A 23052-nucleotide genomic window follows, 5' to 3' on the forward strand; every position below is an offset into this window, starting at 1 on the left:
GGTTATGCAATTTTTTTAGCTATATCTTCAAGAAAAAATCTTGTAAAATTTTTAATCCTCCTACATTTGTTTGCAAAATAACAAATGAAACCTGGGGCCGAGGGCATCCATAGCTGGATTGTCAAGCTAGTGGTCAATTATTATCTATATTCTGACCCCCTTCACCACCGTCCCCACCCTCCCTCCCCCCCACCTATTTAACGGATCAGTGCATGTAATATTAATTACTGCCACTGTTAACATGACTTAAATAATGCAACTGTGGCAGATAAAGAAGGGTGAAAAATAAAGAGCAGCATGTTTGCACAAATCCACAAAAAATGTGCACATTCAAGTAAAATAAAATTATTATAGACCAAGAAGATTAACACAAATCTTCACTGACTCATGGTCAGGCTGGCACTTATGTGAGTAAAGAACGAGAGCGCAATGCAATTTTGCTTTCTTGCTCCATAGAAATTCTGATGTTGAAACTTTGAAGAAGGCTACAAATGGAGTAAAGGAAGCAAAAAAAACTTCTGTAAAATAAATGTCAAAATTACAAGTTTAAAAATACAGAAGTCTCATAAGGTGTAGCAGCTTTATTATACTTTGCTTTTAACTTGTTCATTACTGGCTTGTTCTAAGCCTACAGCAGTGTTATTCCCAGCAATTTCCAGTAACAATATTTTAAATTAACAGCTCCAATTAATACAAATTCAAATACTCGCCCAGCCAAATTGCATGTTTTCAGTATTAGACATCAAATGTCAGTAAAAAAAACCCTCTAGACAAAAAGCTGTATGAGGCATTTAGAAACACGTAAAGATGGGGGAACCTTGGTGAGAAGGCCTGCAGCAAAATGGTTTGCATAGTTGGCAAATGGAAGTGCTCTACATTTTGACAGCAATATACCAATAACATGAAATTACATTAGGACCAATTTATTGATTTGTGTGGAATTTATGCACCACATTCCTTTAGGAAAATTATCTGCAGTATGCCTAAGGATTATAGGAAAATCTAAACTATCAAATAATTTACAGCTGCCACAAACAGAGTGTTAAGTGAAGAGCACAGAAACAACTTTCCTCCAATGTTTTCTCTTCACCATGCTCGTTGGAAGCAAAAAACTGCAGTATATTTCAAAATGTAAATGAATTATACTCTAGGCCTTCTTCAATTTCACTGGTTCAAACATAGTCAAGATATCAAATACATCTGCAAATAATTTGCCAGCAAAGGTATGTTCAGCATTACAAAGTTAATCCTCTCTCAGTACTGGTGAAATTGCTTACTATTGAAATTGAAGACTAAAGTGCATTGCATAGTTAAAAGCTATTTATTCCCTTCAACAGAGTTTATTAAAATTCCAAATATAGCTCAATATTTTATTTGTTGGGATAACTTAATCTTTTATAATGATGCATGAGAAAAACTGTTCAGGCAAATCCTCATTGTTAGTTATATACTCTCTCCCTACAACAAATTTTAAGCAGCTACAACAACATTCTGGGAAGAGAATTTAATACCAAATTATCATGGAACCAGTCTGCTTTTAGTTTATGTCAGTTAAAGGATTAGAAGTATTAACTACTGGCCTAGCCAGCCATTCTTAAAAAGGCTTTCAAGACTTTGGGGAAAAAAAAATTCTCCCCATCCTATCCTCCAAAAGAGCTAGCTGCTTAACTTGCCAAAAATTTAGTCTTGCTTCCAGCACAACATTCTACTTTAAAGAAGGTGCTTGGATGAGAGGAATGTTATACAATTGTTTTTATCTAATGAGGACAGAGATCTTCTAAAGTTTAACAGTGGTGAAATATATTTCTGCTAAGATCATTTCACAGAGCCTTAGAAATGTTTTGTGGAATTCCAGTGGTACAACAGAATAAGAAAGGTTTGTTCATTTAGGTTTTGTAAACAGAAATGTTATGTTAATATCCAAGGAATTTTTTAAAAAATTAAATATTCATACCAACTGTGGATTTTTTTTCCCTTTCCCAAACTTTCTTTGCTCTACCACAACCTCTGTCAGCAAGAATCAGAGAGTAAGATCATCACAATATTTCATTCTAGTTGAAGATACAAAATGCACTTTTGATAATTTTAGCTAATGGGAGAGCAAAACACAAATGTTTCATCGTGCCTGGATGCAAAACGAACTCCAACTTAAAGAAATATTGCAAAGCATGCAGGAACCTGATAACTAAGCAAAATGACATATACCTTTTTAACAAACATTTTTCAAGATGTACAATTAAGTTATTGCAAAAATACTGTAAGAAAAGTATGCAAACATTGTATATGATATTGGAAACCAAAAATTTGCTCATTTCTAGTAGTAATTATATTACAAAAATGTTAGAGTAAGTGAATATAGCTTTAGAAAATCTGGTTTGGAGGTCATTCCTACTTTTGGACTAAGTATACAGCAGAAAGACAGAACTTAGTCTTCCTTCAAGCAATGGCAAGTGTATAATTCAAGCTCTGCATCACATCACACATCTTCAGTCAGTCAGCATCACACTGGTCTGTCAGAGACACACAAAAGTAAAACTAAGCTGAACTGGAGCTGGCTAGATTATAAAGTTAGGACTATCTCAATAAGATCCTTTTGGGGTGTTATGTGAATAATACATATTTTTTCCACTGCAGTATCCATTGCTCTAATCTTTTAAGTTACTTAACTCTCCACCTTTCCCCCCAAATAAAGTAATTACTATATACAGTTCATTCTATAAATTCCACCACCCAAACCAAATACCAGTGCCCAACTCTCTCAAAATTGAATTTATGCACTTGAAACAAGAAGCTCCCTAATCTCTGTACATTAAATTATTGTAAATAATCGGTTGATCTCATTTTAATTAATTGGCAAGAATAATTCAGTGCATTCACTTTTATAACAAAGATATTAATTGCAACAAAACTAATAGCAAAGTTAGGTTATAAAGATCCCGAGTTCAGAGTGAGGAGAATAATAATCACTGAATGGTCTTATTCAGTTCACAGTGGTTCTACTTCACAGATCTATAATGTCTGTCCTATGATCTTTCTGTCAATCCCAAAGCAGGGCTAATTGCAGAAGTGGAGAAAAATAGCTTCTTTTTCAATGTTTAATAGGATTCAATAATTAATATTCACAGTTTGTCTAATTAATGCAGTCTCTTTGCTCATAGAGTATAACCCAACCTTTTATAAAGTTCTGTATACCAGAATTCATTATGGAAGTCATTTCCTTGAAAATTGTAGACATATAAGTATGTAGAACAGTATGCTGGTATGTATGTGATAATATGTGCAAGTAATGACAAACTGTTCCCTTGCCAAATCACGAAGTTATCAATAGTATTTTAAAAGTGCTCATAGCAAAAATTGTTTCCTTTTCCTTAATAAAGTTGGCTTGGATCTGCAAACTTGCTTCAAGTTTGTTCAGTTTTCTTTATTATTTCTCTATAGCAAGCTTGTTTCCTCTATCCTCAGTGCATTTTACATCCTAAAGGGTGAAGCAATGTAATTCTATTCTCCAAGTCATTTTGCAACCAAATGCAATTTCAATAAATGCCTCAATTCTCATTTTAGAGTTTTGTACTTCTATTACCAATTACAAATTGATTCAAAACAATGGAAACTAAATCAAACTGGTTTGGTTTACAGTGACAGCCAGCACCCTAACCAAACACTAAAGAAATAATTTCCTATTGTTTCAGCAAGGAGGTAAATGTAAATATTAGTGAGATTCTGAATCAAATTCGATTTCCCAGTTAAACTATTTACAAGTTGGGAACAATTACAGCCAACTGAATTGGTTTCAGTAGCAGATTTTCTGGAAACAAACATGGAGTTTAGATGTGCAAGAAGCAGTTGCTGATGAAACTTGAACAAGTTTACAGATAGAGAATCACTATCCAATTATGCTATAAAACTTGGCAGCTCAGCAACTATAGTTTCAATGGTTTTACTCCAGCTGCTTGGCAAGGGACAAATACATTTAATATTTCAAAATAACACGTGAAATAAGTAATGACTGACGTTTACAGATTTGCATTGTACAGCATTTCAATTTACAGATTAAATATTCGCAAATTTGTAGACAGATCAAGTCTGTTTTTTTAATATTAATACATGATCAATAGCTGCTGTGAGAAACACCTGGGAAGGCCAGACACTTAAATTATCATTAACACAGCACACAGCTTATAACTTCTCCCCATATTCTGTATCAGCTAGCATCAAGCTGTCTTCTAAGTTTCCCAAACTATTACCAAAAATTACAATTTCCCCTTCCTTTCTAGAGGAAAATATAGAAATCAAATCTGAATATTTAAATTAGCCATAATCAAACAAAATTGACTGCTTTTCAACATTTAACAGTTCTACTAGTAGCAAATATACATTTAAGATCTTCAAATAAGGATTGTGCTAATTCTGAATGCTCCCTGGCTTTCAAAATACAACACTCTGAAATTCCTAATTAGAACGTTGGCTCTACTCTTGATTGACATTAATTGCAACCAAGCAAATAATTAGAACTGCAAATTTACTGAAATCAGAATTAGTGCATAACTCAGCTTGCTCATTATAAGACCTGCTGAAACTTTTAGGACTAAATCTCTGAAAAGATAGATTTTTCTATATATTCACTGAAATATTTTAAGCATTCTCACTCCACCCACCCCATAACTCAATAAATCCAGATTCAAATCCACCCAAAAGACAATTGTTTCCAATATTTATACATTTGACCATTAATTGTTCAAATTGCTGAATAAAATAGCAGTCATTCATAAATGGCGATATGCCCTGAGGGCTGTCTCAATTATCTACACAAGCAATCTTTTTCTGGATTTAGTTACATCAATTGACTGCTAACTCAAACTTCCCACTGCAAAATTTGTCACTTCTGTGGAAAAAACAATTTGCAAGCATTTCATGGATATTTCAATCTATCAGAATTAAATTTAACGTATACGGAATTTTCTCTAGCTTTATTTCTGGGAGAACTGCCTTTTACAGGTGCACCACAGCACACAAATTGAAAAATATTGAGTTCCGGTGTAATATCAAACAAACATAAAGGGAAAGTGCAACAGTTAGTCCACAACTCTACCACTCAAACTTAAATAGAGAGCAAACCTTCTTGTACCAAAACTATTTTTTCCTTTCGGGGGAAAATGTTTGAAAACAGTAAAGTTTCCTGTTACTCTTTTTCAACTGGAGGTGTGTTTGGGATGGGGCAGTGGGGTTGGGCATGTAGTTGTTTGTTAATTCTTGCAGACTTTACAATTGGAAACCCTCCATTGGGGCTTCCTGTTGCTGAAAGAGGAATTGCTGGGCAGTTTCATCAACTTGTGGAGCAATATTACTGTCCTCTTCCTCCACCCCAAAGTAATGCTCAATGAGATCAAAGGCCTTCTGATAGATTTCTTGATTCTCATGGCTTTGCAAAAATTCAATTTTATCGAGACCTGTGATGAAGGGACAGCACTAATTAATTTAAGACATTTTATAAACATCAATAAAATTTATGAAAAAAAATACAATTTTTATCACTTCTCCTACCATAAGCTTCTTCAATAAGACTACAGTATGGATTAATTCCACTTCCATTCTGTTTAGCCTCCTGCTCTCCAAGTCTCAAGATGTTTTCCAGCCCACTGAGGGCAACTTGAACTATTTTTGAGTCCATCACAGTCAGTAGATCACACAATGGCTTAATACAACCCAGGTTTACTAGATACCTCCAAAACAAAAGAAGAAAACTTCCTAAAATGTGCAAAAATCTTCAACAGAATAATAATATAACATTTCTTACAGTGATGGATCACATATTGGCATCTCCAGAATTGTATTCAAACCATACATATTATCCAAAGGAAGTTTGGGTCAGATGATGTCTCATTTTGTTGAAGTTCATCAAGCAATAATTAAGTTTAACAGTTCTATTTTAGATTATTAATTCCAATATGTTAATTGCAGAAGAAAATCAATATAATTCATGTTCAATCTGGGTATGTTTTGCTTTAAACTTCTTAACTACAGCAGACCCTTGTTCATCCTTTAACAGGAATTCTTACAACAAGTTATCCTCTCTCTAATGTAGAAAGATGGAAAATAGGAGCAGACGTAGGCCATTTAGCCCTTCAAACCTGTTCTGCCATTCATTATGATTGTGATTGATCAACCAACTCAATAGCCTGTTCCTGCTTTTCCCCCATATCCTTTGATCACTTTTGCCTTAAGTGGTATATCCAATTCCTTTGAAACCATACAACTGATTTCTGTGTTGGTAAACTCCATGGGTTCACCACTCTCTGGATGAAGAAATTTCTCCATACCTCAGTCCTAAATGGTTTACTCCATAATCTAGGAATATGACACCTGGTTTTGGACTCACCCACCAAGATAAACACCCTTCCTACATCTAACTGTCATATCCTGTTAGAATTTAATAGTTTCTATGTTATCACCTCCACACCCTATTCTTTTCAATTCCAGTAACTATAATCCGAATCAATTCAACATTCCAGCAATAGTACTGAAAGACTTGAGTTCCAGAACTTGCTGCTGCCCTAGCCAAGCTCTTCCAGTACAGTTACAATACTGGTATCCATCCAACAAAGAGGAAAGTTGCCCAGGTAAGTCTTGTATGCAAAATGCCAGTCAAATCTAACTTAGCCCATCAGCCCCATCTATCTACTCTCGATCATCAGTAAAGTGATGGAAGGTGTCATTAACCATGCTTTTAAGCAGCACCTGCTCAGCGATGCCCAGTTTAGGTTTCACCAAGGCCTATTGCAGTTCCTGACCTCATTATAGCCTTGGTTCAAACACGGATGAAAATGCTGAATTCCAAAGGTGAGGTGAGAGTGACAGCCCTTGACATCAAGGCCCACGTTTGACTGAGTGTGGCATCAAGGAACCCTAACAAAACTGAATCAATAGGAATCAAGGGGAAACTCTTCATGGTTGGAGTTCTACCTGGCACATATGAAGATAGTTGTGGTTGGTGGAAGATCGCAGCAGGTCAGGCAGCATCCAAGGAGCAGGAGAATCGACGTTTCGGGCATGAGCCCTTCTTCAGGAATGAGGAGATTGTGCCAAGCAGGCTAAGATAAAAGGTAGGGAGGAGGGACTTGGGGGAGGGGCGTTGGAAATGCGATAGGTGGAAGGAGGTTAAGGTGAGGGTGATAGGCCGGAGTGGGGGTGGGGACGGAGAGGTCAGGAAGAAGATTGCAGGTTAGGAAGGTGGTGCTGAGTTTGAGGGTTGGGACTGAGACAAGATTGGGGGAGGGGAAATGAGGAAACTGGAGAAATCTGAGGTCATCCCTTGTGGTTGATGGTTCCTAGGCGGAAGATGAGGCGCTCTTCCTCCAGCCGTCGTGTTGCTATGGTCTGGTGATGGAGGAGTCCAAGGACTTGCATGTCCTTGGTGGTGTGGGAGGGGGAGTTGAAGTGTTGAGCCACGGGGTGGCTGGGTTGGTTGGTCCGGGTGTCTCAGAGGTGTTCTCTGGAACATTCCGCCTACTTGCAGCACGGTGGCACAGTGGTTAGCACTGCTGCCTCACAGCGCCAGAGACCTGGGTTCAATTCCCACCTCAGGCGACTGTGTGGAGTTTGCACATTCTCCCCATGTCTGCGTCGGTTTCCTCCCACAATCCAAAAATGTGCAGGTCAGGTGAATTGCCCGCAGTGTTAGGTGAAGGGGTAAATATAGGGTATGGTGGGCTGCGCTTCGGCGGGTCAGTGTGGACTTGTTGGGTCGAAGGGCCTGTTTCCACACTGTAAGTAATCTAATCTACAAAAAAGGACAGAGTGTTTGGAAAGGTTCGGAATCAAACTTCAAACTCACTGGATAAATGAATAACAATGAGAAGAGGGACAGTCAATATCTGAATGTACGCAGTATAAGAAATAAGGTAAATGAGCTGGAGGCAAATTGAAATTGGCAGGTGTGATGTGTTGGGCATTATGAAGACGAGGCTGCAAGAGGTTCAGGACTGGGAGCTAAATATCAAAGGATATATGTCCTTTTGAAAAGACAAGTCGGTGGGCGGGGGGAGTGTTGCATTGTCAGTAAATGAAATTAAATTAATAACAATAAACAAAGTAGGGTCAGATGAGGTAGAATCTGTGTAGGTCGAGTTGAGGAACCGCAAAAGGTAAAGGAACCATAATGGGAGCTATCTACAGGCCTCCAAACAGTAGTTGGGATTGGGGTACAAGATACCCTAAGAGATACAAAAGGCTTGCAAGAAAGGCAAGGTTATTGTCTTCATGAGGGATTTCAATATGTAGGTTGGCAGGGACTCGCAAGAAAAGGAATTTGTGGAATGTCTATGAGATGGCCTCTTGCAGCAGTTTGTGGAGAAGCCCACTACGGAAGAGGCAATTTTGGATTTAGTGTTGTGCAATGAGGCAGAGGCAGTGGCTGTAATATGATAGAATTTATTCTGCGATTTGAGAGGGAGAAGGTGGAATCAGATGTAACTGTAATACAGTTGAACAATGGCAGCTACAGAGGCGTGAGGGAGGAGCTAGCCAAAATTCACTGGGTGAGGAGCACAGCAGGAAAGACAGTGGAACAGTAGTGGCAGGAGTTTCTGTGTGTAGCTTGGAAGACACAGCAAAAATTCATCCTGAGGAGAAAGGGAGAATGAGGTAACCATAGCTGACCATGGAAGTCAGAGACAGCATCAAAGCAAAAGAGAAAACATATAATGAGGCGAAGGGCAGTGGAAGCCAGAGGATTGGGAAGCCTTCAAAGACCAATAGCCGACAACGAAGCAAGAAATGAGGAGGGAGAACATGGAACATTACAGCGCAGTGCAGGCCCTTCGGTCCTCGATATTGCGCTGACTTGTGAAACCAATCTAAAGCCCATCTAACCGACATTATTCCATTTTCATCCAGATGTTTATCTAATGACCATTTAAATACACTTAATGTTGGGCAGTCCACTACTGTTGCAGGCAGGGCATTCCATGCTCTTACTACGCTGAGTAAAGAACCTACCTGACATCTGTCCTATATCTATCACCCTTCAATTTAAAGCTATTTCCTCTCATGTTAGCCATCACCATCTGAGGAAAAAGCTCTCACTGTCCACCCTATCTAATCCTCTGATTATCTTGAATGCCTTTATTAAATCACCTCTTAACATTCTTCTCTTTAATGAAAAAGGCCTCAAGTCCCTCAGCCTTTCCTCATAAGGCCTTCCCTCCATACCAGGCAACATCCTGGAAAATCTCCTCTGAACCGTGGGCGGCACGGTGGCACAGTGGTTAGCACTGCTGCCTCACAGCGCCTGGAGACCCGGGTTCAATTCCCGACTCAGGCGACTGACTGTGTGGAGTTTGCACGTTCTCCCCGTGTCTGCGTGGGTTTCCTCCCACAGTCCAAAGATGTGCGGGTCAGGTGAATTGGCCATTCTAAATTGCCCGTTGTGTTAGGTAAGGGATAATGTAGGGGTAGGGGTATGGGTGGGTTGCGCTTCGGCGGGTCGGTGTGGACTTGTTGGGCCGAAGGGCCTGTTTCCACACTGTAAGTAATCTAATCTAACCCTTTCCAATGCTTCCATATCCTTCCTATAATGCGATAACCAGAACTGTATGCAATACTCCAAGTGCGGCCGCACCAGAGTTTTGTATAGCTGCAACCATAGGTCCGAAACTCAATCCCTCTATCAATAAAAGCGAACACACCGTGCGCCTTCTTAACAATCCTATCAATCTGATGGCAACTTTCAAGGAGCTATGCATGTGGACACCAAGATCTCTCTGCTCATCCACACTACCAAGAATCTTAGCATTAGCCCAGTACTCTTGTGTTCCTGTAACTCCTTCCAAAGTGAATCATCTCAGACTTTTCCACATTAAACTCCATTTGCCACCTCTCAGCCCAGCTCCGCAGCTTACCTATGTCCCTCTGTAACCTGCAGCATCCTTCTGCATTATCCACAACTCTGACTTTAATGTCATCTGCAAATTTACTAATCCATCCTTCTACACTCTCATCCAGGTCAGTTATAAAAATGACCAACAGCAGTGGCCCCAAAACAGCCCTGCGGTACACCACTAGAAACGGAACTCCAGGATGAACATTTCCCATCAACACCACCCTGTGTCTTCTTTGAGCTAGCCAATTTTTGATCCAAACTGCTAAGTCACCCTCAATCCAATGTCTCTCTATTTTCTGTAATAGCCTACTGTAGGGAACCTTATCAAACGCCTTATTGAAATCCATATATACCACATCAACTGCTTTACCCTCATCCATCTGTTTGGTCATGTTCTCAAAGAACTCAGTAAAGTTTGTGAGGCACGACCTACTCTTCACAAAATGATACTGACTAATCAAATTATTGCTCTCTAGATGATTATAAATCCCATCTATTATAATCCTTTCCAAAACTTTGTCCACAACAGAAGTAAGGTTCACTGGTCTAGGATTAATTACCAGGATTGTCTGGACTCCCCTTCTTGAATGAGGGAACATCTGCTTTTCCTCCAGTCTTCTGGCACTATTCCTGTAGACAATGACTACATAAAGATCAAAGTCAAAGGCTTTGCAATCTCCTCCCTAGCTTTCCAGAAAATCCTAGGATAAATCCCATCTGGCCCAGGGGACTTATCTATTTTCACACTTTCCAGAATTGCTAACAGCTCCTCCTTATGAGCTTCAATTCCGTCTAGTCAAATAGCCTCAGTATTCTCTTTCCTGAGCTGAAAATGTATTGCTGGAAAAGCGCAGCAGGTCAGGCAGCATCCAAGGAACAGGAGATTCGACGTTTCGGGCATAAGTCCTTCTTCAGGATTCCTGAAGGGCTTATGCCCGAAACGTCGAATCTCCTGTTCCTTGGATGCTGCCTGACCTGCTGCGCTTTTCCAGCAACACATTTTTAGCTCTAATCTCCAGCATCTGCAGATCTCACTTTCTCCTCAGTATTCTCTTTGACAACATTGTCTTTTTCCTGTGTGAATGCTGATGAAAAAATATTCATTTGGCGCTTTCCCTATCTCCTCGGACTCCATACATAACTTCCCACTATTATCCTTGATTGGCCCTAATCTTTCTCTCGTCATTCTTTTATTCCTGACATACCTATAGAAAGCTTTGGGGTTTTCCTTGATTCTAACTGCCAAAGATTTCTCATGTCCCCACCTGGCTCTTATTAGCTCTCTCTTTAGGTCCCTCTTGGCTAATTTGTAACTCTCAAGCCCCAACTGAACCTTCATATCTCATCCTAACATAAGCCTTCTTCTTCCTTTTGACAAGAGATTCAACTTTTTTAGTAAACCACGGCTTCCTCGTTTGACCACTTCCTCCCTGCCTGACAGGTACATGCTGATCAAGGACACACAGTAGTTGTTCCTTGGAAAAGCTCCACATTTCAATTGTGCCCATCCCCTGCAGTTTTTCTTCCCCATCCTATGCATCCTAAATCTTGCCTAATCGCATCATAACTGCCTTTCTCCCAGCTATAACTCTTGCCCTGTGATATGTACCTATCCCTTTCCATTGTTAAAGTAAACATAACAGAATTGTGGTCATCACCACCAAAGTGCTCATCTATCTCCAAATCTAACACTTGGTCTGGTTCATTACCCAGTACCAAATCCAATGCGGCCTCTACACACTGTGTCACGAAACTCTCCTGCACACACTGGTCTAAAACTGATGCATGCAGAGTACTTGAAGTATAGCGCTTACAGTCAATATTTGGAAAGTTAAAGCCCCCATAACAACTATCCTGTTACTTTCACTCCTATCCAAAATCATCTTTGCAATTCTTTCCTCTGCATCTCTGGAGCTATTCAGAAGCCTATAGAACACTCCCAACAGGGTGACCTCTTCCTTTCCTGTTTCTAACCTCAGCTCATACTACCTCAGTAGATGAGTTCTCAAACCACCACAGTACCATCTTTGACTACAATGCCACACCTCCCCCTCTTTTACCACATTTCCTATTCTTACTGAAACATCTAAACTCCAGATCCTGCAACAATCATTCCTGTCCCTACTCTATCCATATCTCCAAAATGGCCATAACATCGAAGTCCCAGGTACCAACCCATGCTGCAAGTTCACCCACCATATTCCGGATGTTCCTGGTGTTGAAGTAGACACACTTCAAACCACCTTTTTGCCTACTGGTACACTCTTGCGATCTTGAAACCTTATTCCTGACCTCACTACTCTCAACCTCCTATACTGGAGCCACAGTTTAGGTTCCCATCCCCCTGCTGAAATTAGCTCAAACCCTTCCAAACATTAACAAATATCACCCCCCAGGATATTGGTACCCTCTGGTTCAAGTGGAGACCATCCTGTTTGTTGAGGTCCCACCTACCCCAGAATGAGCCCCAATTATCCAGGCATCTGAATCCCTCTCTCCCACCTGCACCATCCCTGTAGCGACCTGTTTAACTGCTCTCTCTTTCCCTATTCCTTGCCTAGCTAGCATGTAGCAAGGGTAACAAACCAGAGATAACACCTCTGTTTGTTCTAGTTCTAAGCTTCCATCCTAGCTCCCTGAATTTCTGCCTTACATCCGCATCCATTTTTCTACCTATGTCAGTGGTGCCTATATGGGCACGACTTTGAGCTGCTGCCCCTCCCCCTTAAGGATTCCAAAAACATGATCCGAGACATCGTGGACCCTAGCACCTGGGAGGCAACACTCCAACTGCGAGTCTCTCTAGTTTCCACAGAATTTCGTATCTAGCCCCCTAATTATGGAGTCCCCAATTAATAATGCTCTATTCCTCTCCCCCTACTTCCCTTCTGAACAACAGGGACAGGCTGCTTTCCATTGACCTGTACCCCATAGTTTATCCCTGGTAAGTTGTCCCCCCAACAGTATCCAAAATGGCATACTTGTTATACAGCTGAAGATTAAATAGGAGGGTAAGCTAGCTAGCAATATTACCTAGCTAGTAATATTAAGATGATTCCATGAGTTTCCTTAGATATATAAAAGGCAAAAGAGAGGCAAAAGTAGACATTGAGCTGCTGGAAAATGATGCTGGAGAACTGGTAATGGGAACAAAAAAATGGCTGAGAAACTGAATGGGTACTTTGCGTCAGTCTTCACAATGGAAGACATGAGTAATATTCCAAACATTCGAGAGAGTTGGTGGGCAGAAAACAGTATGGCAGCCATCAATAAGAGAAGACGCTTGAAAAACCAAAAGGTCTGTAAAGTGGACACATCACCTGGACCAGATGGGCTACATTCTAGAGTTCTGAAGGAGAGAGGTGAAGAGATGGTGAAACCTTTAGTAGTGATCTTTTTGGTATCACTGAGTCAGGGAGGGTCCCAGAGGACTGGAAATTACAAACGTAACCCCCCCCCACCCCACTTAAGAAGGAAGGAAGGCAAAAAGACAGAAAATTAGCGGTCAATTAGTCTGTCCTCACTCGTTGGTAAGGTTCCAGAATCCATTGTGAAGGATGAGACTTCTGAATACTTGGAAATGCATGGTAAAACAGGGCAAAGTCAGCGTGGTTTCAAGGGGAGATCCTGCCTGACAAATCTGTTAGAATTCTTTGAGGAGGTAACAAGCAGGTTAGACTAAGGAAACTCAATGGATATTATCTATCTGGACTTCCAGAAGGCCTTTGATAAGATACCACACAGGAGGCGGCTGAGTAAGATAATATCCATGGTGTTAGGCGCAAGCTAAGAAGTGACAGATGAAATATAATGTGGGAGTGTGTGAGGTCATGCACTTTGGTGGAAAGAATAAAGACAAGGACTATTTTCTAAGTGGGGAGAAAATTCAGAAATCTGGAATACAAAGGCACTTAGGAGTCCTAGTGCAGGTTTTCTTAAGGTAAACTTGCAGGTTGAGTCAGTAATTAGGAAGGCTAGGGAGGTGGTGTTGGAGCCTTTGGCTTTGATCTTTGGGTTGTCTTTGTTTAGTACCACAGGACTGGAGGATTGTAAATGTTGTGTCCTTGTTCAAGAAGGGCAGTAGAGACCAGTGAGCCTTACATCTGTTGGCGAAAATGTTTTGGAAAGGATTATAACAAATAGCATTTATAATCTAGCAAGCAATAATTTAATTTGATCTGAGTTTTTTGAGAAGGTGACCAAACAGGTGGATGAGGGTAGACTGGTTGATGTGGTGTAATAACAAGGGATAAGTCAGAAACAGAAATTTTATTAGCAAAAATTAATACAAAGAGATTTAAGACCATAGTGTGAGTTGTGTATAGGTACTTCAGTAGCAGCTGAATAGTGGGCTGTTCGATTGCCTTTGCTATGGGCTTCCCTAACCTCTGCGGAGTGTCAAGAAAGTCAGATTTTAACTTTTATATAAATTGAGACATGCAAATTGCTTAATGCTTAATCAGATGGTGATGGTGGAGCATTGTTTTTTGAACTGGAGGCCTGTTACCAGCAGTGTTCCACAGGGACTGGTGCGAGGTCCACTTTTGTTTGTCATTTATATAAATTATTTAGACGAGAATGTAGAAGACATGGTTAGTTAGTTTGTGAATAACATCAAAATTGGTGTTATAGTGGATAATGATGACGGTTATCTAAAGAGATCTTGATCAATTAAATCAATGGGCTTGAAGAGTGGCAGATGGACGTTTAATTTCTGAAGAAGGGCTGATGCCCGAAGCGTCGAATCTCCTGTCTTTGGATGCTGCCTGACCTGCTGCGCTTTTCCAGCAACACATTTTCAGATGGAAGTTTAATTTGGATTAGTGTTAAGTTTTGTATTTTGATAAAACACACAAGGTTGGGATTTATTTAATTAAAAGCAGGGCCTTGGATAGTGTTGTAGAACAGAGATACCTAGGGGTTCAGGCATATAAATCTTTGAAGTTTGTGTCACATATAATAGGGTGGATTAGAAGGCGTTTAGCTTGCTTGCCTTCATTGCTCAGACCTTTGAATATAAGAGCTGGAAAGTCATGTTGAGGTTGTACATGTTGGTGAGGCTGGTTCTGGAGTACTGTGTCCAGTTCTGGTTGTCCTTGTTGTATGAAGGATATTATTAAAGTTGGTTCAGAAGAGATTTGTCAGGATGTTGCTTGGAATGGAGGGTTTGAATTTTCAGGGGAGGCAGGATAGACTGGGGCTTTTCTCACTGCAGCATAAGAAGTTGAGGGATAAAAACATGAATAAGAAATATTTGGAGGGATACAGGCCAAATGCAGGCAGGTAGGACTAGCTTAGTTTGGGATTATGGTTGGTCTGGATTGGCTTGGTCTGAAGGGTCTTTTTCTATGCTGTATGACCCTAGGTCTCCAGGGTTGGATGAAATATACTGCAGGTTGTTGAAGGGGCATGGGTAAAAATAGCAGGGGCACTGGCAAAATGATTCAATTCCTCTCTTGCCACACGAGAGGTGTGAAAGGACTAGAGGACAACCAATTTGGAACCCAATTACGAGATGCATAGATACAGTAGACTGTCAGAATCTCTAACCCTGGAGGTAAAATGTTTAAAACCTGGGGCATGAATTTAAGCTGATGGGGGCAAGTTCAAAAGGACACATTGGGACGGGGGGGGGGGGGGGGGGGGGGGGGGGAGTTTTTAAAAATAAAACAGAGCAGGAGGAGTGTAGAACACACTACCAGGGGTCATGGTGGTGGCAGATATATTTGGGGTGTTTAAGAGACTTTTAGATGAGTACATGAATATGCAAGGAATGGAGGGATATAGACAAGGGCTGGCTAAAGGCATTAGTTTAACTTGGTGCAATGTTTTGACACAATTTCATGGGCCAAAGGGCCCATTCTTGTGCTGTACAGTTCTATGTTCTAAGGGAGAAAGGGATAAACCAGGAAACTACAGGCCAGTTAGTCTAACTTTGGTGATGGGGAAACTATTGGAAGCAATTCTGTGGGACAGAATTAATCTGCATTTGGAGAGGCAGTGATTAATCCAAAGACAGTCAGAATCATTTTGTTAAGGGGAGGTCATGTCCGACCAACTAGATTGAATTTTGCTGTTGATGCAGTGCTTGGGATTCAGCAAGGCTTTTGATAAAGTCACACATGGGAGACTGATAGCAAAAATAAGAACCCAAAGGATCCAAGGAAATTTGGCAAATTTGTCCACACTTGGCTGAGTGGCAGGAAGCAGAAGGTGATGGTGAGAGGTCAGTGGAAGTCTGTATTCAGTGGGGTTCCACAGAGGTCAGTATCATGGCTCTTGCTATTTGTAGTTTATATAAATGATTTAGACTTGAATGCAGGAAGATAAGTGAATAAGTTTATGATACACAAATTGGTGGTGTAGTAAATAGTGAGGAGGATTGCCTTAGACTACAAGAGGGCATAGATGGGCTGGTCAGATGAGCTAATAAGTGGCAAAAGGAATTCAATCCTGATATAAATGAGGTGATGCGCTTGGGTGGGACAAACAAAGCAAGTGAATGCATGAAGAATGGTAGGGTCCTTGGGCGGATCACAGCAACCCTGGTGTGCATGTACACTAGACTCATAACATAACAGAACAGGTGGATAAAGTAGTTAAAAAGGCAAATAGAACACTTGCTCTATTGGTTGAGGCATAGAGTTCAAAAGCATTGGTTAGGTCACAGCAAGGAGGTAGTGTGCAATTCCGGAGTCCATATTTTTCAAGGGATATAATAGCACTGGAGAAGGTGCACAGGAGATTTGACAGGATGCTGCTTGGGCTGAAGAGGTTCGGTTATAAAGGGAAATTGGCCAGATCGGGGTTGTTTTCCTCACAGCAGAGAAGATGGATAGGAGATACGATTAAGATGCATAAAATTATAAGAGTATAGATAAGGTTGACAGGAAGAAACATTTCCCCTTGATGAACGGGGTGAATGACCAGGGAACATAGTTTTAAGTTAATGGGCAAAAGTTTTGAGGAGTTGTGAGCAAAATATTTTTTCACTCATAGGGTGGTGGGAACCTGGAACTCTCTGTTTGTAAGGGTGATAGAGGAAGAATACTTCAACATTTAAGAAGTATTTAGATGTGTACTTGCAATGCCAAGGCATACAAGGCAATGGGTCAAACTCTGAAAAAATGGGAGTTGAATAGGTGGTTGTTTCTGATGTGGACTGATCTTTGTCTGTGCTGGACTCTTGGGCAGTATGCAAGTACAGCACGTAATCAAGAAAGTTAATAGGATGCTATCCTTCATTACAATATCTACACTTCACCTAAACATTGGTGAGATCATGTCTTGAATAATGTGTGCAGTTTTAGTCTCTTATTTAAGGAAGCAAGTAAATGCATTGGAAATAATGCAGAGAACCTTTACTAGATTGACCTGGAATGTGTGGATTATCTTAGGAGGATACTTAGGACAAGTTGGGCTTGATTCCACTAGAATACAGAAGAGTAAGAGGTAAACTGACTGAGGTGTATAAGGTCCTAATTAACCTTGACAAGTTGGGTATGGAAAAGGCATTTCTTCTTGTGGGTCAGTCCAGGACTAGGGGGCAGTTTTAAAATTAGGCGTTGCCTTTTCAGGTCAGAGGTGAGGAGAAATCTTTTCTCAGAAGGCTGTGCAACTTTGGAACTCTGTGCCTCAGAAGATGGTAGAACCAGGATCACTGAGTATCTTTAAGACAGGGATGGATAGATTGCTAGGCAGAGAAAATCAAAAGTTATTGATGGGAATGGGGAATTCAAAACACAAACAGATCAGCCACGATTTTATTTAATGGTGAATGATCTACTTCTGCTTTTATTTTGTATGTTCAAAACAATATTGCAAAAAGGAGAAAGCTTAGATCCCTTGAATGGGAAATGAACATTAAAAACTACAAAATTTAAGTAGTACATGAAAAATATTTCACAATTTATTAAGAAAAATATTGAACAGAAACAGTGAATAAAAGGCACACAAATGAAGTATTTATTTTACTCACTTAATTTGTTCTGGCGTTCCTCCAGAAGTTGCATTTGTGATACCCCATGCTGCCTCTTTTCTTGTCCGAAATTCTGCTTTCTGAAGAAGGTCAATCAGCACTGGAAAGATGTTTGCATCTATTACAGCCTTGAAAATAAAATGTTTCAAAGAAGTGAACAAAAAGACTTGTTTTGACATAGCATTTTCATGATCACAGGCTATCCCAAAGTACTTTACAGCAGTAGACGTTATTTTGAAGAGTAGGTGCTAGTCCAAAGTCAGAGGTATGGCAGCCAATTTACACAAAACAAGATTCCAGAAACAGGAACTGACCAGATAATCTGCCCTGTGATATTGGTAGAGATACAAAATTAAAATCTGGAATTAAAAGTCAAATGATCACCATGAAACCACTGTTAATTGTCATAAAAAACAATCTGATTCACTATTATCATTTAGGGAAGGAAACTGCTATCCTTACCTAGTTTTGCCTATATGTGACTCCCAACCCACAACAATGTGGTTTGACTCTTAACTGCCCTCTGAAATGGCCTAGCAAGCATTCAGTTGTATCAACTGCTAGAAAGGAGAAAATTGTGGGTCTCCCTAGAGTAAATGGACTGCAGTGGTTCAAGAACGCAGCTCATTACCAACTTTGAACAGCAGCTATGGAAGGGCAATAAATGCTGCCTTTGCCAGTGATCATGATTTGGAGATGTTGGTGTTGGACTGGGGTGTACAAAGTTAAAAATCATACAACATCAGGTTATAGTCCAACAGGTTAAATTGGAAGCACACTAGCTTTCGGAGCGATGCTCCTTCATCAGGTGGTTGTGGAGGATACAATTGTAAGACACAGAATTTATAGTAAAAGTTTATAGTATGATGTAACTGAAATTATACATTGAAAAATACTTTGATTGTTGAGTCTTTCAGCTGTTCAAATATCATGATAGTTTCACTTCTTTCATGTGTAAATCACAAAACTTTTTTTTTTAAAAGTTGCATTCTCATGTTAACTGTAACAATTGGTCATGGTTTGGAGATGCTGGTGTTGGACTGGCGTGTACAAAGTTAAAAATCACACAACACTAGGCTATAGTCCAACAGGTTTAATTGGAAGCACACTAGCTTTTGGAGTGACGCTCCTTCATCAGGTGATAGGGAACATCTCCGAGACACCTGCACCAATCAACCCTATCGCCCCGTGGCCCAACATTTCAACTCCCCCTTCCACACTGCCAAGGACATGTAGGTCCTGGGCCACCTCCACCCCCACTCCCTCACCACCCGATGCCTGGAGGAAGAACAATTCAACCCAGGGCATCAATGTGGACTTCACCATTTTCCTCATATCCCCTCCCCCCACCTTACCCCACTTCCAAACTGCCAGCTCAGCACCGTCCTCATGGCCTGTCGCATCTGCCAATCTTCCTTCCCACTTATCCGCTCCGCCCTCCTCTCCAACCTATCACCTTCACCCCCACCTATTGCACTCTTAGTTACCTCTCCTTCATCAGGTGATAGGTACAATTGAGCCCTTCACTATCACCTGATGAAGGAGCATCGCTCCGAAAGCTAGTGTGCTTCCAATTAAACCTGTTGGACTATAACCTGGTGTTGTGTGATTTTTAACTTTGTAACAATTGGTGTTATCTAGACAATATGTTGAAGGTGTTAGGCCCTGTGTTCTATGTCTGTGTCATGATGTTTAGAATGATTCTAATCTAAAAAGTGAGATAACAGAGTTTTACATGAATTCATGCAGTTTTTGAGCAAAGTACAACGTAACTCTGCAAGTACAAATTCACCTCACAAACGTATATGTATATGTGTGCATGTGGGTCTTTGTGTCTTCCATTTAAACCTGTTGGACTATAACCTGGTGTTGCGTGATTTTTAACTTTGCCAGTGATGGTCACATCTGTGAATGAAATTTATGTAATTAGCCAGGAAATTGGAAATATACTCCAAAATAAAACAAAAACTGTGGATGCTGGAAATCGAAATAAAGTACAGAAACTGCTAGAGAAACTCAGCAGGTCTGGCAGCATCTCTGAAAGGAAAGCAGAATTAACATTGTGATCCTTCTTTTGAATGGACAGTAGCTAGGAAAAGGCAGCAGATATACTGAAGATGTGGGGTGGGTGCAGGGGAAAAGGACTGAGCCGATAAATGGAGATGGAGAGAACATCAGTTAGGTTAAGAGATGTTTGATAGTATGCCAGGGAGAAAGAAAAGCTGGTGATGGGGATCATAAGTTGGTGAAAATTGAAAGTGAGCTGTGGTGAAAGTGAGGACTGCAGATGCTGGAGATCAGAGTCAAGATTAGAGTGGTGCTGGAAAAGCACAGCAGGTCAGGTAGCATCCGAGGAACAGGAAAAAACTAAGCCCTTCATCAGGAATGAGGCTGGGAGCCTCCAGGGTGGAGAAATAAATGGGAAGGGGAGTGGGGTTGCGGAGAAGGTAGCTAAGAGTGCGATAGGTGGGTGAAGGTGGGGGTGAAGGTGATAAGTCAGAGAGGAGGGCAGAGCGGATAAGTGGGAAGGAAGATTGGCAGATGGGACAGGCCATGAGGACGGTGCTGAGCTGGCAGTTTGGAACTGGGGTAAGGTGGGGAGGAGGGGATATGAGGAAAATGGTGAAGTCCACATTGATGCCCTGGGCTGAAGTGTTCTTCCTCCAGGCATCGGGTGGTGAGGGAGTGGGGATGGAGGCAGCCCAGGACCTGCATGTCCTTGGCAGAATGGGAGGGGGAGTTGAAATGTTGGGCCACGGGGCAACAGGGTTGATTGGTGCGGGTGTCTCGGAGATGTTCCCTAAAGTGCTCTGTGAGAAGATGTCCAGTCTCCTCAATGTAAAGGAGGCCGTATCAGGAGCAACGGATACAATAAATGACATTTGTGAATGTGTAAGTGAAACTTTAATGAATGTGGAAGGCTCCTTTGAGGCCCTGGATGGAGGTGAGGGAGGGGGTGTGGGTGCAGGTTTTGTAATTCCTGTGGTGGCAGGGGAGGGTGCCAGGACGGGAGGGTGAGTTGTTGGGGGGGGGGGGGGGGGGGGGGTGGGGGTGTGGACTTGACCAGGTAGTCACGGAGGGAATGATCTTTGAGGAAAGCAGAAAGGGGTGGGGAGGGAAATATATCCCTGGTGGTCGGGTCCGTTTGGAGGAGGCAGAAATGTCGGTGGATGATGTGGTTTATGTGAAGGTTGGTAGGGTGGAAGATGAGGACCAGGGGGTTCTGACTTGTTGAGGTTGGAGGGATGGGGTTTGAGGGCAGAGGTGTGGAATGTGGATGAGATGTGTTGGAGGGCATCTTCAACTAGGTGGGAAGGGAAATTATGGTTTTTAAAGAAGTAGGCCATCTGGTGTGCTCTGTGGTGGAACTGATCCTCCTGGGAGTACGGTGGAGGCAGAGGAATTGGAAACATGGGATAGCATTTTTGCAGGAAGTAGGGTGGGAAGAGGAGTAATCCAGGTGGTTGTGGGAGTCGGTAGCTTTGGAAAAAAAATGTCAGTGTTGAGTCAGTCGTCATTGATGGAGATGGAGAGGTCCAGCAAGGAGACGGAGGTGTCAGAGGTGCTCCAGGTGAACTTAAGGTCAGGGTGGAATGTGTTGGTGAAGTTGATGAACTACTCAACCTCCTCGCGGGAGCACAAGGTGACGCCGATGTAGTCATCAATGTCGTGGAGGAAGAGGTGGGGAGTGGTACTGATGTAACTACGGAAGATGGATTGTTCTACGTAGCCAACAAAGAGACAGGCATAGCTGAGGTCCATGCGGGTGCCCATGGCTACCCCTTTCGTCTGGAGGAAGTGGGAGGATTCGAAAGAGAAATTGTTAAGGGTGAGGACCAGTTCAGCCAAACGAATGAGAGTGTCAGTGGAAGGGTACTAGTGAGGACGTTGGGAGGGGAAGAAACTGAGGGCTTGGAGGCCCTGGTCATGGCGGATGGAAGTGTAAAGGGATTGGATGTCCATAGTGAAGACGAGATATTGGGGGCTGGAAAAACTGAAGTCTTGGAGGAGGTGGAGGCCGTGGATGGTGTCCCGAATGTATGTGGAGAGTTCCTGGACTGGGGAGGATAGGATAGTATCAAGGTAGGTGGAGATGAGTTCAATGGGGCAGGAGCAGGCTGAGATAATGGGTCAGGCTTGTGGATCTTGGGATGGAGGTAGAATCGGGCAGTGCAGGGTCCCCAAACTATGAGGTTGGAAGCTGTGGGTGGGAGATCTCCTGAGGTGATGAGGTTGCGTATGGTCTGGAATATGATGGTTTGGTGATGGGGTGGTGAGGTCATGGCCGAGAGAGCAGTCGGTGGAGGTGTCTTTGAGTTTGGCGCCTGGCTTCAGCAGTGTAGAGGTTGGTGCGCCACACTACCACTGCACCCCTTTTATCCGCTGGTTTGATGGTGAGCTTGGGATTGGAGTGGAGAGAGTGGAGGGCTGCGCGTTGTGAGGGTGAGAGGTTGGAGCGGGGGAGGGTGATAGACGGGTTGAGGCAGTTAATGTCTTGGCAGCAGTTGGAAATGAAGAGATCGAGGGCGGGTAATAGGCAGCACAGGATGTCCAGGTAAATAAAGTGTGTTGGAGGGGAGTGAAGAGCTCCTTGGAAAGTGGGCGGGAGTCCTGATTAAAAAAGTAAGCTCGGAGGTGGAGGTGGTGGAAGAAGTGTTTGATGTCATGACGTGTATTGAATTCGTTGATGTGTGGAGGGAGGGAGATGATGCTAAGGCCTTTGCTGAGGACTCATCGTTCGTCCTCAATGAAGGGGAGATCTGGCAGGGGGGATAGTGAAAATCCCAGCAGGACTGGGATCTAGGACCTGATATAGGTGTGGAGCTGGGAGTGGGGCAGAGCATGTAACTGGAGTGAGCTGCATCATGATAGGGCCTGGAGTGTGGAAATGGATAGAAAAACACAGGTGGTGGTGGTGATCAGGCTCTATAACTATTGAACTCAATGTGGAGCCCTAAAAATTGCGAGCTCCAAGCAGAAAACGAGATGCTGCTCTTCCAGTTTGTGCTGAGCCTCGCTAGAGCATTGCTGCAAGCCTGAGATGGAAATATTGGCCAGAAAACACAGAATAGAATCATAAATCCCTAAGTGTAGAAGCAGGCCATTTGGCTCATCAAGTCCTCTGAAGAGCATCCCACCCAGACCCACCCCCTATTCTATCCCTATAACCGTGCAATTCCCATGGCTAATTCACCTC

General features: G+C 41.9%; 1 protein-coding gene across 2 annotated transcripts in view; it reads right to left on the bottom strand.

Annotated features, from left to right (window-relative positions):
- Window positions 1–2296: 2296 nt before the first annotated feature.
- LOC132830158 (importin subunit alpha-7) overlaps window positions 2297–23052 on the bottom strand; it is a 105053-nt gene continuing 84297 nt past the window's right edge. For both annotated transcript variants that reach the window (XM_060847690.1, XM_060847689.1), the window contains 3 exons: window positions 17856–17983; window positions 5542–5720; window positions 2297–5447 (listed from right to left, as the gene is read on the bottom strand). In XM_060847690.1, the coding sequence (XP_060703673.1) occupies window positions 5260–5447; window positions 5542–5720; window positions 17856–17983 (495 nt within the window). In that variant the 3' untranslated portion in view covers window positions 2297–5259. The remainder of the gene's footprint in view (window positions 5448–5541; window positions 5721–17855; window positions 17984–23052) is intronic.

Source organism: Hemiscyllium ocellatum, chromosome 30, assembly GCF_020745735.1.
Source record: "Hemiscyllium ocellatum isolate sHemOce1 chromosome 30, sHemOce1.pat.X.cur, whole genome shotgun sequence".
Classification (NCBI taxonomy): domain Eukaryota; kingdom Metazoa; phylum Chordata; class Chondrichthyes; order Orectolobiformes; family Hemiscylliidae; genus Hemiscyllium; species Hemiscyllium ocellatum.